The sequence below is a fragment of the Phocoena sinus genome, chromosome 1 (genome assembly GCF_008692025.1).
Source record: "Phocoena sinus isolate mPhoSin1 chromosome 1, mPhoSin1.pri, whole genome shotgun sequence".
In the NCBI taxonomy this organism is placed as follows: Eukaryota; Metazoa; Chordata; class Mammalia; order Artiodactyla; family Phocoenidae; genus Phocoena; species Phocoena sinus.
In genome coordinates this window covers 159,998,444-160,015,526 of record NC_045763.1, presented here as the reverse complement: position 1 = coordinate 160,015,526, position 17,083 = coordinate 159,998,444, and the positions used below count along the sequence as shown (strand labels likewise).

General features: G+C 45.3%; 2 protein-coding genes across 2 annotated transcripts in view; both read right to left on the bottom strand.

Annotated features, from left to right (window-relative positions):
• Positions 1-17,083, bottom strand: part of KIF26B (kinesin family member 26B) — a 494,415-nt gene that overhangs the window by 246,000 nt on the left and 231,332 nt on the right.
• On the bottom strand, positions 4,452-9,969 carry LOC116760482 (phosphatidylethanolamine-binding protein 1-like). Its single transcript, XM_032645375.1, has 2 exons — positions 9,856-9,969; positions 4,452-5,322 (listed from the first exon to the last, which is right to left on the bottom strand). Exons 1-2 carry the CDS (start codon positions 9,967-9,969, stop codon positions 4,780-4,782), a joined length of 657 nt encoding a protein of 218 aa, XP_032501266.1. The 3' UTR covers positions 4,452-4,779.

Below are 17,083 nucleotides of genomic sequence, written 5' to 3'. Positions count from 1 at the left end.
TATTTTTTATTTTTTGCGGTACACAGGCCTCTCACTGTTGTGGCCTCTCCCGCTGCAGAGCACAGGCTCCGGACGTGCAGGCTCAGCAGCCATGGCTCACGGGCCCAGCCACTCGGCGGCATGTGGGATCTTCCCGGACCGGGGCACGAACCCGTATCCCCTGCCTCGGCAGGCGGACTCTCAACCACTGCGCCACCAGGGAAGCCCCTATCCCAACTCTTCATTTACTCTCTAAGGTAATTCTCTCTCCATCTCAAAACATTGTCTCTAATCCCAAGAAAACTCAATTATTTAGCTTTAGTGAGGTATAATTTACATATAATAAACTGTACACATTTAGAATTTGGTGAGATCTGTCATATGTACACACCTGGGAAACCATCGCGAGATAACGGACACATCCATTACCCCTAAAAGCGTCCTCCTGCACATTTGTTATCTGTCCCTCCCCACCCCCATTCCTAGTCAACCACTGATAATGCTTTCCGTCATTATAGATTAGTTCGTATTGTCTATAATCAGATAGAAATGAAATCATACTGTACGTTGTCTTCTGTTTTTGGTGGGGGAGTCTGGCTTCTTTCACTCACTATAATTACTTTGAGATTCATCCATGTTGGTACATATATGAATAGTTTGAGTATTCTGAGTAGTATTTCATTATATGAATATGCCACATTTTGTTTATCCATTGGACACTTGGGTTGTTTCTAGTTTTTGGTTATTATGAATAATATTGCTGTGAACTTTCATGGACAAATCTTTGTGTGAGCATATGCCCTAACTTCTCTTCAGTAAAAATAACTAAGAGTGAAGGACTGGGGGAAGGGTAGTTTAAAATCATTTCTACTGCTTCCAGTATGACATATTTTTAAAGGCTGCCTGAAAATCTAAATAAAGTATAGTCTCTCTTTTTCCTTTATTTATGCCTTTTTCTCAAAAAAAGTAAACATGGTTTTCAAAGAACAAAATTAAGAAGTAAAAGTATATGGGGCGAGCTTCCCTGGTGGCGCAGTGGTTGAGTCCGCCTGCCGATGCAGGGGACACGGGTTCGTGCCCCGGTCCGGGAAGATCCCACATGCCGCGGAGCGGCTGGGCCTGTGAGCCATGGCCGCTGAGCCTGCACGTCCGGAGCCTGTGCTCCGCAGTGGGAGAGGCCACAACAGTGAGAGGCCCGCATAACGCAAAAAAAAACAGAAAAAACAGTATATGGGGCCTCACACAACATTGTAAATCAACTATACTTCAATAAAATTAAAACAAAAACAAAAACATATGGGGCCTCGAAGCTGTACCTGTACTTACTTAGGATTTTCTTTCTCTACCAGGGCTACTCAATCTTAGCCTCAGTAAAGTGGCACACACAGCTACACGGCCCAAGTAACAAGCCATCCCTTAGGGACAGGAGGAAAAATCTTTTCCCCACTCTTGGAAGCGCTATGGTGTGCAGGTGCTAAAACATTTAAGAGGCTAATCGAATTCATTCTACCAGCCCTCTTGGGTGTATTATTTGAGTACATGGAGGAATCTATGGCTCAGAACAGAATGGAAAATAAAGACTTTTCGGTGTTTTGTTTCTGATGCTGTTAGACTTGTTTTGAAATTTATGTAAAATAACAAACCAAAACCAAAACCCAAGAAGGAAAGGGAGAGAAAGAAGAGAGAGTAATAAAGGAGGAAGGTTAGAGGAAAAAGATAATGGGACCAAATTCTTAGAGTCTATGCTTCAGGTAAATAATTCCCTTACCCGGAAATATTTTTTAAGCAAAGGTCAAAAGACATGGGTGAGTCATTGCTTGGATATCAAAGCTATGTTGGGAAATCCTGTTTGAGCCATCACCCCCACGCCTCTTTTGTGAAGGAGGCAATCACAGAATGAATGGATTGTAATTTTGAAGTTCCAGGTGTATAGGGAAGGGACTTGGTATTTTTTGATTTATGAGCTTCTGTAGCAATGGATGTAAGTTAATTTTTTTTTTTTCCTGAATGTGTAAAGAAACGTTAGTGATGTCTAAATTTACTGCCGCTTCCCTCCCCCCCGCCCCACCAACTAAGCAGGATCTAGACTCCATAAATCAGTCTTCCTCATGTGCCTAGCTTTAAAGGAAATAAAGAACATGCAAAGTAGTAATCCACCATAGGACTCTGAGGCTGTGCTTGGTGATTAGGACCACAGGAGAAGCGTAAAGATTAATAATATCTATTTTTATTTTCTCTACCTTTAGTGTGAAAGCTAAAACAAAATGCTCAGCATCTTCAGTGATAAATGATATGGGACTCTCCAACGGATCCAGACGACACAAGGATTAAACTGCACCTGTCCACAGGTGGGGACCCTGAGGACCGAAGGATAAGGGTGGGAGGTGGGCAGAGGGAGGGAAGGAGGCACACCTGAAGACCAGCAGGCACATCCCTGCAGCCCCAGTGCTAAGAAACCAGAGCCAGGAGCAACCTCAGGGTGTCTCAGTAGGAGCCTGGCATTGCACAGAATGGAAAGTATTTTCACGTTAGACTGAGTACTGATTCTAGGTGCGACGGTCCACTTGGCCAGGCTATGGCGCCCAGTTGTTTGGTCAAACACCAGCCTAGATGCTGCTATCAAGGTATTTTTTAGATGTGATTCACATTTACGTCAACAGACTCTGAAGTAGATTCCCCTCCATTATGTTAAAGGAAAACACTCGTCTCAGGTGCCTGGTGGGGCAAAGTACTCAGTTCCAAGTGACCAGAAAGAAGGCCCCACCCTCAAGGTGCAGTGCTGTGCAGGCGGCACTCATTCTTTCTCTCCTGCCCTGAGCACAGGCTGTCCCTCTGTACTGGAGACTCTACTTCCACAGTGGAATTCAGTGAGCTGCAACACAGGTGGACTCCCTGAGGAGGGACAGGAGAAGGCTGGCAGGGAACTCTCCACGGCAGACTCCTAAAGTTCCTGAGACACACTCACCAAATATGTACTGAGCCCCAGCCCCGTTCTAAGAGTTGAGGTTTCAACGATGGAACGTGCCAGACCAGTGTCTCTTTCTATGGATCTTACATTCTAGAAGGCGAGACAGGAAATGAATGGATAAGACAAGACTTTGGGAGAGTGATGCTGGGAGTTCTCCTGTACTGCTCTGTCCTGGACTTCCATGTCGTTTATAACTCTCCAGTAATGGGACTGGCTGCCCCTCTGGACGGGGAGCTCCCTGGTGGCAGTGGCTGCCCTTTTGTCATCCTCGGCGTCTAATATAATGTCTGGCATACAGTATGGGCTTACCAAATGCCTGGTGAGTGAACGAAGGAATGGATACATGAATGGGTAAGTGAGTGAGGATATACTGCCAATAGCTTATGCTGGGTTTCCCTAGAAGCATCCCTGCATAAGGATGAGAGTGCTAGTAGCTTTCATTGGAGGGTGATTCCAGGAAACAGTGTAGGGAAGTGGGAAAGCAAGACAGGGAGGGAAGGAAATGACCAGAGGATGCGTTATCAAGCAGATTGCTGACGTCGGCAACTGGGGCTCAGTCCTACTTAGGAAATCAGGGAGACAGGGTAGACCTTGTCTCAGTGTTATCCCAACCAAGGAGGAAGGGAGCTGGGGTATTTATCCACCAACTCCTGTCAGACTTATTTGCCTGGACCTTGGGAGCTGCAAGGTTTTGTTTAGAGAATGATAAGCAGAAGGGCATGGGGGCGTGGGGGCCAACAGTACCTGCTACAGCCAGCTACACGCATCTGGCGAATTCCTGGGGGACCTGAAGCCAGTGGTGTGCAGCCAGGGGGCTGCAGAGGCAGCAGCAGAAGGGAGGTTTTGCAGCCATCCTGACAGGCCTGGTCAGACTTGACGACACACGGCTTGGTAATCCTTGGCTCTCCCTCTCTCCCTCTCTCAGTTTTTTGTGTGTTTGTTTTTGTTTTTTAAAAGAGAATGAACCACACATAAAGTCTAGACAATTTTTAAAAATTAATTTATTTATTTTTGGCCGCTTGGGTCTTCATTGCTGCACGTGGGCCTTCTCTAGTTGCGATGAGTAGGGGTTTTTTTTTTTTTAACTACGCAATGTTTTTATTCAACTATAAGCAAACAGCAGAATTGACACAACATTCAGCAACTCCAGACCGGCTTTTCTTACACCAACGAGTGATCGATTTAACAGGCACAGACTTTCGGATTGCTGATGACCTCTCACTCAGCCCTGCAGCTCACCTACATGGCCAAGCTTTAACAGCAACTCTCTCCCTATTGCTTTTTTCAGTATTGCTCTTTAAAGGAGCCAGAGCAGGACACTGACACCCAATAACCAGCCTGAGATGTATCACATGGGGGGCTAGCGGACGTGCCGGCCCCTGGTTGTCTTCGTGAGAGACAGGGCCGTGAAAACACATGCCAGAAGATGCCGTCACAGACAATCCCAGGCTCGGGCTCACAAAGGCAAAGGCGATCAACCTTTTCTTTTTTTCTACCTCCCTTAAAGATTCTTTGATACTCTGTTCTAATACTGCAGACCTGGTCTTTTTACCAGAATTTTTTTCTTCTTTAATGTCTGGGTTGTTATTCTTATATTAACATTTTGATGACCTCATCCCAGTATCAAAATATCCCCCACCAAAACGGAGTTCAAATTTGATCAAAACGTAAACTCCCTAGAATTAAAGAGGACAGACAGAAGGAAAAGTCACCCTAAACCTAAATCTGACCGCTCAGGGCTCAGGCAGGGGGAAGGGGAGAAATCTACATGCATCACTAAACTGAAACACTGCTTGGGAACTCTGGGACCGTGTCCATCTCCTGGCTTTCCTCTACTTCCCAGACAGCTGCTCATACAGTTTGGGCAGATAGTCATCCCATTCGGCCTGGTAACACGCGCCGACCACCGGAGCCCGGAGCTGGTACTTTTTGCGGAAATTCGCCCCCTTGAATTCGCCACGCTCCTCTGTAGATCGGTTGCTGAGAATGGGCTCATCACACTTCCGTGGCCTGTCCTGCTCGTAAACCAGCCAGGCGTAGCGGTGAAGGCCTGTGCCCTTGGGAGACCCAGAGCCCATATAATCGGAGAGGACCGTGCCACTGCTGAGGTTGTTGCCCTTCATGCTGACCACCAGGAAATAGCGCCATTCCCTGTATTTGGGGTCCTTCCTGCTGGGAGCATCCGGGTCTGCCAAGACCAAGGTATACAATTTACCTGGATCAAGGCCATCCCATGCAATGCTGGTGGGCCGGTTCTTCACCTGGGTGGGTGTCAGCACTTTGCCCAGCTCGTCAAGCTCCGCCCTGCCGTATTTGACCTGCAGCGCGTGCTGTGGCCTCTCGTCCACTTCCTGCAGGCTCAAAGGCCCGGACCACTTGCATCGCGAAGCCGAGAGGGGCGGACAGCGGGGAAAGCCACGGGAGGACTCACGCAGGGTAGCAGCCCAGACTCCCAGCGGTCTGCAAGCTGTACCGAGGCAACTCAGCCCCCACGGCCGGGGAGCACATGCGCGCGGGGTTTACTCTTCGTTGCGGTGTGCGGGCTCTAGGCGCGCGGGCTTCGGTAATTGTGGCGCACGGGCTTAGTTGCTCTGCGGCACGTGGGATCTTCCCGGACCAGGGCTCGAACCTGTGTCCCCCGCACTGGCAGGCGGATTCCCAACCACTGCGCCACCAGGGAAGTTCACCCCTCTGTTTTAACCTGATGCTTGGAACTCCTCAAGGGTGGAAACAAGGTCTTATTTTGATTTTTAAACACTTGTGGGTGGTGAGAGCATATATAGTGATGTAAGACTGTTTAGCTTTGTTTTTAGTCACTAGAAAGTGCCCCTAAAATTCTGTTCAGGGGTATTCTGCTTTCCCCCCAAGTGCCACCTTGCCACTTTAGACAGGTACAATAATAGATGAAGATTTATTTCAGAGAAAGGAATCACGATTATTTTTTGAAGCACCTAAAAGACTGGAAATAAGTTTTGAGTGATGGTTTATATTTTCTCATTCTTTTATTTCAAGTGGCTTGCCTGTGCTGATCACTTTACAGACTCCGAGAGAATTTCTCTTTCTTTGTCACTGCCAAGGCCCTTGCTTTCCTTTGCTAGAGTTTAAAAGGACAAACTATGGACTCTTAAGGCTTCGGTTTTGAGGATGCCAAGAAAATGACACAGTCTATTATGATCTAGGCTCGTGAAATGATATTTCCCGAATTCCAGGGTACTTCATGAACAGCAAGCACACCAAATGCCAGGAAAGGCATCTCATTACAGTGTGATGCTAAAATCACTCTTGCACCAGCTAAATACAAAGATGATTATTAGAAACAGTGTCCTGCTGAATGTAACTGCGTGGAAATCAATCATGGAAAATATTCCATTTATTTTTTATCTATCAGAATTATTTTTATCATTAATACTAGTACTTGGAATGATGATAACTCTGGGGCTACGTAATCCCACAGTTTGTTTTAAGTAGTTCATTCTTATGAGAAGCAGGACAGACCTAAGTTTTCAAGCATGGTTGATTCATTCTTTCAACATTCATGTACTGAGCTCCTACTCTGTACCAGGCAGTGCTAGATGCAATAAGGGGATTAGACACAGTTCCTGTTCTCTTGAAATCTACATCTTAGTAATCAGACAGAAGGAAAAGAAAAAGTCATTATGTCCACTTCAGAGGCAAGAAAATAAAAATCCCACCTTCAGGGACATCTCTCACTTATGAAAAGCAGACACTTCAGTGAGATCTCTTTATGCTTCAGTTCTACCTATTTCCCACCAAATTATTATAACAGCACTCCCTAAATTCCGCCTTCCTATACCCTCAATGAGGAGTCAGCTTCTTAGTCAATACACAATGCCACAGACACGATTTGTGTTTTCATCTAGGATAGGATTCCTCAGCACACCGAGCCTCTACCCAATACCACATAAGATAATACCTCTTTAGTTTCTGTAATGTCTTCCACATGATTTTATCCCCAAATGCTTTACATACTTCACTAAGACAGCTATAGAATTAAAATAATAAATCAAAGCACAGGACAGAAAGCAAAGAGGTTCATTCAAGGGAAGAAAAGACAGCTTTTCAATGAGACAGGAGAAAAGATGGAGAGCCCTGCTTCATTGTGCTAGACCTACAACTCATAAGTCTTTCCTGTGCTTTAACTCTTTCTTCGGCTTCCTGTCCCAGGCAGCACCTCTTGTCCCGTCTCTACACATCCTCCTCTTGAAAAGACAACCAGGTACTTATATTTTAATATGAATCTCAATTTCCCAACAACGCCTTTTTCCATGCTTTGTGACGATGTTATCTCCCCCAAACATCCTAGATTTAAAAGAATAATTTAATTCCTAAGCAGGTAGTTTGAATTTAGTGGGGAAAAAATGTAAGCTTCTCAAAAGAAATTCAGTGGAAGACAACCTGGACGCTTAGCTGCCCATCTCCCTTTGAGTCTGAGATTCATTCATTCAACAGACATTCAAAAAACAACAGGTATTAGGTGGGAAGAGGGATGCAGAGCCAGAACAGCTGTAATATTAAGTAGGGAGGTCAGGGAAGGCCTTGCCATTAAGTGGCATTTGAGCAAAGATCTGAAGGAAGGAAGGGTCGAGCCAAGCAGATACCTGGAGAAAGAGCCGAGGAAACAGAAAGAGCAAAGTCTGTGAGGAAGGAATGGTCTTGGCACCTTCTGAGGAAAAGCAAGGAGGTCAGTGTGCCTGGGTCAGAGCAAACAAGAGAGAGAGTGATAGAGGAGCATGTAGGGCAGATTGTAGAGAGACCCTGGCAAGCCACTGGAAAACCTTTAACTTTTACTCGGCGTGAGACAGGAAGCAATATTTTAGTAACTAACAAAATTAGAGGAATAGAGTAGTTGGTCAAAATGTTTCTCCCGTATGTCTTCAGTGGTGTGCTCTGCATTCCTTCTCTACTGTGGTCTCACTGATCGTCCTTGTGTTGAGACTTCATGAATGCCCACCCATCACAATCCGTTTTGAGTGTGGAGGCAGGAGAGCATAGTAGTGATCTCGGAGAGGCAGCATTGAGAGCAGTGACTTGAAGTGAGATCTTAATTCCCTGCCCAGGAATTGGACTTGGGTAGCCTGGCTGAAAATGAGGAATCCTAGCCGCTGGTCCACCAGTGGGTAGAGGCTAGAAGCAAAATGGGCCCTTGCCCCCACTGAAAAATGCATTTCTCAAGGAGGCAAAAACTGTAAAAACGGGTACAAAAGCTTATTATCAGAGACACAGCACAAGTGGGAGAGCACACAGAGAAACAGTTTGTTTACTTAAGACAGAAGCAAGGCAGAGATGCACACCCGGAGAGCAAGGGTGTGGACGTCCTCCCTAACGAGGAGGCATCCATATAGGGCAGTTCTTCCGGGTCTTTGTTTACCTTTGGCCAATTACCTGGTTTCTTTTTCCACACCTGATCTGCCTTAGGACCCTCTCCAACATGCATGTGCAGCTTTTTTCCAAGATGGATTCCAGGCCAGAGGCCTAGGGGACGGCCTTGGCATCACCTATTCTGGGGAGGTGCCCCCTCCTTTTTGACCCCCAAGGAGGCTTTCTGCACATGTGCAGTGTCTCCCTTGCCCCACGGTTGGGGAATATATGACCTCCTGATCATTTATTCAAACAAGGCTTAGTCCCTCTCTGTTCCTGCCAGGACTGTTATCTTAAAGTGTCCTCAAGAGACAAAGCTTGGGTATTTACCCCGTTCCTGTTGTTATTTCTAGTTCCAAGTGCAAACAGGAGGCTGATTGTAAATGCCTAACCTGGAGCCCACCTATGTCCTGCCTCAGTAGCTGAGAGCATTGGTTCATCCATTCAACAAACATTTCCTAGGTACTCTTTTAGGCACTAGGGGTTCAGCCAAGAATAAAGAGACAAACATCTCTCCCCTTACGGAGCTTACATTCTGGCTCGCGAGCTCTGGAATCAGGTGGCCGGGCTCAAGCACCTACTCGTCTCCTTCTAGCGGTGTGACCATGATCGAGTTACCTCACCAATCTGCGCTTCGGTTTCCACATCTAAACAACGGGACGCTAAGAGGGCCAGCTCATGGGGGCTTCTGAAGTTTAAACTCGTGTAAAGAACTCAGAGTAGTGTGTGCACATAGGAAACCCTCAATAAATGTAGGCTATTAATTTTAAATGAGTAAGTACTGAAGAAAGGAACAAGTTACAGAGGTATTGCAACAGGGCAGGGGAAGAAGTGCACTCACGGAAACATTTTATCAAATATATAGTAGATAAAATTGTATCCTTTCTCCATCCATCTTCTCATTCAGGACACAGGTCATTCCATTGTTCTTTTGGGGGGTTTTTTTTGGCGGTACGCGGGACTCTCACTGTTGTGGCCTCTCCCATTGCAGAGCACAGAATCCGGACACACAGGCTCAGCAGCCATGGCTCACGGGCCCAGCCGCTCAGCGGCATGTGGGATCCTCCCGGACTGGGGCACGAACCCGTGTCCCCTGCATCGGCAGGCAGACTCTCAACCACTGTGCCACCAGGGAAGCCCTAGTGTTCTTTTTGAATCGACTCCATGCCACCATATCTTCCCTCTTCAGCCCCCAATTCAAATGATGAAGGTACTAACAAAGAGAGCGAATATTTCCCTCTTTTACTTCTATTTTATTTACTGTTTTGATTCATTTTCACTGTCAGTGTCATGGCAGACTTCCAGCTCCCACACTGCAGTCACCACCAAACTATATGGTCATAGAATTCTTAATGGCTCCTCCTTTTCTTCCTTTTGTTTTCTTTCTTACTGTTTGAGAGTTTTTCTAGGGCTATAAAACTACAAAAAGAAACCCTTCAAAAGATTTACAAGTGTGTAGTCAGCTAACTGGAGCTCCACAGGAGAGGGCGGAGTTTCTCTCTCTGCTGGTCACTGATGTTTTCAATCACCAGTGACACCTGGTTCTTTCCAGGTAAGGCTTCAAGAGGCAGCTGTGATCTTCGGCCCCCCATGATGGCAGTTTTGCTCTCCGAGGCGTGATGCCTGGTCTTTACAATTGCCATGGAGGTCCTAGGTAGTCATTAGGCCGGATTACAAAGTGGCATGTAAACACACCGTAAAGGTACGCACAACACAAGTCACCCACTCTAAAGGGAATGTTGAGAATTCATTGGATTTCCCACTGAGGGTAGAATTCCATCCTTTTCACAGCAAATGCCATCTTAAGGTCATCTCTAGGATTTAGATGATGTTTACAAAGCACTATCACATTTTCATTTAATCCTCACTATAGTCCTATGAAGTAGATACGATGATCTCTGTTTAACAGGAGAAACTGAGGCTTCGCGAGGTTTAAGTTACCTGCCTAAAGTCAGAATGTCACTGGCAGGCTGTGGATGCAACCACAAGCCACTCCATCTTTCTCTTTGCTTTATCCAGTACTCTTCTTCCCCTCCCCTCACCCCTGCATCAGTAAAAAGGACATTAACATTGTTCAGTAAGAACCAGAATGCCTAACCCTGAGAATATTTGACAAGAATCACCGGGATCCTTCGGGCTCAGTGGAATTGCTTTGCCCTCAAACATCCACACCAAGCCAAGAACTAGATTTTCAACTGAGGCAAAGCTGTACAAATGAGTCCCAGATGTTGTGAGCTGATTGCCAGCACCCCAACTGGCCATCCGTCAAACGAAGGACTTAAGTTGGAAAACGCGCTATCTTACACATTCCCTGCAGCGGGAGATGGGAATGGGGGAGCAAACACTGATCATTTTCTTTAGCAGAGATCACCAATTCAGAATGGCGTGGGCCAAGCCATGAGTACCATTTCTATTATGGTCTGCACACCCCAAAACAGGGGTTTTGGGGTTGCCGGGGTAGGGTACTGGCTGTTAGGGTCATATATTTCAAGTGTTTTAGGATTTTTTTTTTGAACACAAAGGATCATAGTGTAGACATTGAATTATGGCCACTCTTTCCTCAGTGCTTTCTCTGTCTTTCATAAACAATCAAGGGTTTACTTCTTCACGCAGAAAACACCTGAAACTATTTCCTGCGGCCCCTGAAATCTGACAGCACGAAATATACAGTTGGCTCCTTTTGAGTATTTTCCTTTCATATTGCAACTGATGTGTGTTCAAGCGAAACTATATTCATATAGTTACGATTCCTACACATTCACTGCATCAATATACATGAGCAACAGTCCCTTCTTTTCTGAGAAGTCCATGGAGTCTTTTCTAAGAAAAGTAAAGCTATGACTTGCCAGGAATAAGTAAATAGAAATTCAGAGGGTAGGGATTTGGTTTCCACTTCAGGCCTTCAAAGATCGCTGCCCCCGGGGGAGACACGAGCCCAGACAGTGCCTTTGGGCAGCTGAGAAAAAGACGTCCCTTTGGATAGATGGAGCCCAGTGGGAGGCGTCTCAGCTCAACCAGTAGAGTTTTGGCCAAATGGCACAATTATGCGTGTCGGCCCTGACCACAGGTGTTCCCTACAAGGTTCAACGGCAGCCCCACTTCCATGGGAGCCATGGAAGAGGCGGACAGGGAGGTGGTGTGGGGAAGGTGGACAGTAATGGGAGAAAAAGGGAAAGGGATAGACCCTAAGTCAGAATGAGACCCTAGAAGGAGTAAGGAGAAAAAGGATGCAAACTAAACAGGAAAAGTACAATAATCATATAAGAGAAATTCCACAGTATGAGCTCCTCAAAGCTCCTAGCGTTTTTGTTTTGTTTTGTAGAGATATCATTCTATTGTAACACACATGGCGCCGGAAATTAACTTCCAATCTGTAAAACTGGAGGCGGAAAGTCTGCCCCATCTCTCCACAGAGAATCAGCAAATTAAGAGTTGGATCTGTGCACCCAGCTCCACGTTCTCCCCCTAGATCACCTGAGACCAACTGTGGTGTGTTTAGGACAGTTCTTCTCTGGTAATAATTGCTGGTGTATTTATAATGGGAAGATGTGAGCATCCCTAAGGGAACTGTACCTGATGGAAGAACAAAAGAACCGTGAACAGTTTCACACTCCATCCTTCTTTGACTTAATAGGCTCCTCTCAAATAACCAACTACTACTGTTATGTGTCAGCATGCCCAGGGACTAAAGAAAGCCTTCGCTGTGAAGATTATATACAAAAAGCATCTGCTGTGACCGGCGAAAGGCACTATTTGAGTTGGCTGTCAGTGAGAGTGCGGAAATGGCTTTCAAGGAGGACCTTCTCTGTGGCAGTGGGAGCTGTGTGTACAGCAGCACGTGAGCACAGAGCACTCAGGAGCAGGTCCCACAAGAAGGCTGATGAACGGAGGGACCCGTCTGAGGGCAGGGCCTCGGAGCCGGGAGTCGGCCCTCTCAGCTCGGCTTAGCCCCTGATTCTGGACCCGAGCTGGTCTTGGTTTAATGTCACAGCAACCTCTGGCCTCAGAGGCATGCCGGTTAAATCAGTCATAAGAGTCAACAGCATAACAGGGGCTTGGAGATGGCCGTCAGGTGATACAAGCAACGGTCTAATAACAAAGACGGAAGAAACTGCTCAAGAGGTGGAGATAGTCAGAAACATAACAACATCCCTAAGAAAAAAATGAGTTTAGGCAAAAGGCAAAAAGTTAGCAGAAGGAAATGAGGGACAGCTTGCCAAGCGAGAGAGAAAACAAAGCAAGTGGACCGCACAAAATCAATCTCAGGGCAACCCAATATTGAGGTGAACGTCAAAATTTACGCAGAAAATTCCAAACCCGGGAGCTATGTATTTTTAATCAACAACGGAAACTTGTGTAAAGGTCAGAATCTTCAAGGAGAGAGTCAGTAAATTAAAAATAACCCTGTTACTGGAAAAAAAAAAGAACAGAGGAAAAAGAGAGGGAGAAGCTCTAACTAATGTGATGGATCCAATGATGAGCAAATGGACAGACAGTAAGGATTTGAAGGCGTTGAGTAATCCGAAGTAATCAAAAGCCATGAAAACAGATTTAAAGGCATTTATTTACATTATGAAAATAGAGAAATGAAAAAATAATAATGAAAAATGACCTTTATATAATTTTACTTGAAAATTTCATTTGAATTTGGTAAAAAGTTATGGTCTTACAAAGGTTGTGAACTAAATGTAAAAGCTGTAAAGAAATAACATTACAATAAGAAGTGGAGTCTGAAGACAGAACTGAAAACCCACGTGTTCACCAACTCCACAGAGATGGCAGCACCAGTTCTGCCAAACTTGAACTTGCCTTTGCAAAGCTCATGTGATCCCTGGCAATCTTCACTATTTTTCCCATATTTGCTCTGAAAGTAGATTAAAATCCTCCAGAAGCTCATTTTCTCCAATGGATTAAGACAACAACAATACGATTATCAGTAAGGTTATTTGGGAAAGACCATCAATGCAAAGATAGGAGACCATCTGAAAGATTCACTTTATTTACCAGAGCTCCAGGCAATTCTATGCGTAATCCAGGATTTGTTCACAGCTCTTCAAATTCAAATGAGGATTCCACCACCTCAACCTACAAAGCTGAGGATTCACCCAAGAATTTTCATAGGGTTTCACGCACTTCATACTTTAAAGCACAAAGTACATAATTAAGTCAATCTCAACTATAGTCATCATATTGTACATTATATCCTTGGTACTTATTTATCTTACAACTGGAAGTTTGCACCTTTGGACCACCTTCATCCAGTTCTCAAGTTAACACTGCTGTATGGTATGTTTGAAAGCTGTTAAGAGCGTAGATCCGAAGAGTTCTCAGCACAAGGGAAAAAAATTTTTTTTCTTTTCTTTTTTTTTTTTTTTTTTGGTATCTGTTTCTGTATGAGATCATGGATGCTGGGTAAACCTATTGTGGTAATCATTTCACAATACATGTAAATCAGATCATTATGCTGTATGCCTTAAACTTATACAGTAATATATGTCAGTTATATCTCAATAAAACTGAAAAAACAAGATCATGACAGTTTTTTTAAAAGTAAATCTTTATTCAAAGTGAATAGTCAACAAATGGGAAATCTAATGACACCTGACTTCAACACTTAATATTAACATGGGAATCACACAAAGGAGATTCCCTCATTTGAAAAGTTCAAAGCATGATAAATAACCAACTTGATGATCAGTTATGCCAATCTCTTTTTTTGGTTAAGATTACTATTAATATTTTTTGTATTACTGTTACTATTTCACTATTACTACTTTTTTCCAAAGCGGAACAAAAAAGTGTTTTCCCAAAAGCAGAGTACTGAAATTCTGAAGCAAAGGCAGTCCACCAAAATGCTGATATTTAAAGAAATAAAGAGGGAGGGACTTCGCTGGTGGTCCAGTGGTTAAGACTCCACGCTCCCGATGCAGGGGGCCTGGGTTCGATCCCTGGTCAGGGAACTAGAACCCACATGCCCCAACTAAGACCCGGCACAGCCAAATAAATTAATTAATTAAATAAAGAAATTCTGGCGAAAGATATGTAGAAGAAAAGCAATTTGGGCTTCAACATTTTCTAAAGCAGCACTTCTCAAATTATCTGTGGTGAAGGAATCACTTTTTTGCTTTTATTTCTAATTACATTCAAACTATAAGACCTACTTTTTTATTTTTAGATTCAATAGGCATAAACTTACTCTGTCAACTTGCTACAGAAGTTTCTAAATGCTTCCTCTGAATTTCCACACTTATCACAGACCAGTAAGTGCGTGCTGTCCACAAACCACACTGGGGGTAGCCCTGGTCCAAAGTATCACTGCTTATTCAGAAATGGAATTTTTATTTTATAGCTGTTGAATCTGAAATGCAACAAGATCCACCCAGACCTCTACCCATAGCTCTGAAAAGTAAACACTTTAAAAGAAAGGCCTGTATCACAGAGCAAAGTGGACACCTGCAGCCCTCAACAAATCAGGGTTTTGTCGCTGTTCTGCTTATCTTCTCAAACTGATTGCAGGGCCCACTTACTTCATGGGTTTTATCAGCGATTATGATGGAAAAAGCCTGCTTAGCACAGAGAACAGCAACAAGGCTCACAGGTGAGAGGAAATGAGGATGGACTCCCCACCCTGCCACTTCCCAGCTGTGTAGCCTTGGGCTGGTGACTTGACTCAGGACACCTCTTTCTCTATCCATCAAACAGGGGAAATGGCAGGATCTACGTCCCAGGGTTACTCTCAGGATTAAGGGAGATTCTGCATATGAAGAGCTTAGTGCAGTGAGTGATACACACTGAGTGTTCAGTAGATGTCAGCCACGTTGGCCACAAATTTGGCAAATGGCGCTGCTCCTATCTGCAATGAAATGACGCCCAGCACAGCTCTTGAGGGCTGGCCAGCCTGTCCTCACTTGGAGCTATGTAGAGTCCAGAGCCCTGCAGACTCACGGATGAGTTTCAACCACGCAGTCAAGCAGCACGAGTTCAAAAGTGGTGAACACAGATCTGAGGGGCTGACCCTGCCCCTAAGTTCCTATGTGGAACGACTCCCCTATCCTTCCACGAAAACCATAACCGCTAATGTGTTTCCAATTTCGGCCCCAGCAACAGATCCAGATTCCACCCTTCTTAAAAGCCACGCCTACCATCACCTCACACAGCTTTGCTTGAGCTGAAACAGAAAGCTCCTCTGACGCGACCTCAGTTTACTGTCTGACAATGTAACGGGGCTGCTTTAGACTTCTCAGGGGGGTCTTTGGGGACCCACAGAGGTGAGGGACGACCCTGGTTCTCTCTTGACAGTGCGGACCTTGAGCAGGTCACCCGACTTTGCTCTCAGTCCCCGTCCTTGACAGGGAGGTTGTCCTTTATGGGAGTATAATTGCTTTGCAGTGGTGTGTTAGTTTCTGCCGTATAACAAAGTGAATCAGCTATATGTATACATATGTCCCCATATCCCCTCCCTCTTGCGTCTCCCCCCCACCCTCCCTATCCCACCCCTCTAGGTGGTCACAAAGCACCGAGCTGATCACCCTGTGCTATGCGGCTGCTTCCCACTAGCTATCTATTTTACGTTTGGGAGTGTATATATGTCCATGCCACTCTCTTACTTCGTCCCAGCTTACACTTCCCCCTCCCTTTGTCCATATATATATATATATATATATATATATATATGTGTGTGTGTGTGTGTGTGTGTGTTTTTAAAGATTATTCTTTTTCTCATGGTACTTCACCCCTCACTCTACACTGTAAATGCTCTAAACACAAACCATGTAGTTTTTTTCTTTTTGGTTTTTTTTTTTTGCGGTACGCGGTCCTCTCACTGTTGTGGCCTCTCCCGTTGTGGAGCACAGGCTCTGGACGCGCAGGCTCAGCGGCCATGGCTCACGGGCCCAGCCACTCCGTGACATGTGGGATCTTCCCGGACCGGGGCATGAACCCGTGCCCCCTGCATCGGCAGGCAGACTCTCAACCACTGCGCCACCAGGGAAGCCCCAAACCATGTACTTTTAATGCCTTAACCCACTAAGCTCCAGGTGCTGTCAGCATTCACCACAAAGCAATGACAAAGATTTAGGTAGCCCTCTGAATCCTTTCTAGCTCTTTGAAAGCTCATACCACAAGCCCTTGCAATTCTGAATTCAGGGGTTCTTTGTTTATCGCTAATATCATCCGCAGGGCCTCGTCCAACCTACATCCCTGGCCCATTCAGGTGGGTGCACCTTGGTGTTTCCATTCTACCCCTTGGTGTACAAGCAAAACGCTCAGGAAGACTGTCTTTGCCAGTCATTCACCATTCTTTTCCCTGGTGTTTGTTCGCTTGTTTGTAAATCCTCCTCTGACCCACGTGAAAGCTGGCCTCCATACACCATTTGTCTAGCACTCAGGCCTTCCTGGTCTATCCCATCTCGACATCCTCTCCCTGACTCGGATGACACTGTTGGTTTCCCCCCAGCAGGGAACACTATTCTCCCAAAACACTGTCCATCAGGGATCACAGCACCTCTTATTTCTTCCTGCTTCAACTCCTTTTTCTGGGTTTTTTTTATGAGTCAGTCAGTCTGTAAAAATCTCTGGACATTTCACTATTTCAGGAGATCAACCCCCATCTGAGCACTGAATGTTCTCTCCGGCCATGAAGCCAGGTAGTCACCCAATGCAAGCTTGATCTCCCTCGGTGATGGGGACCTCACTGTCTCTTGGGGCAGTTTGAATTGTGAGCAAGTTCTCCTTCGTTCCGAGCTGGGAGATCTCTCT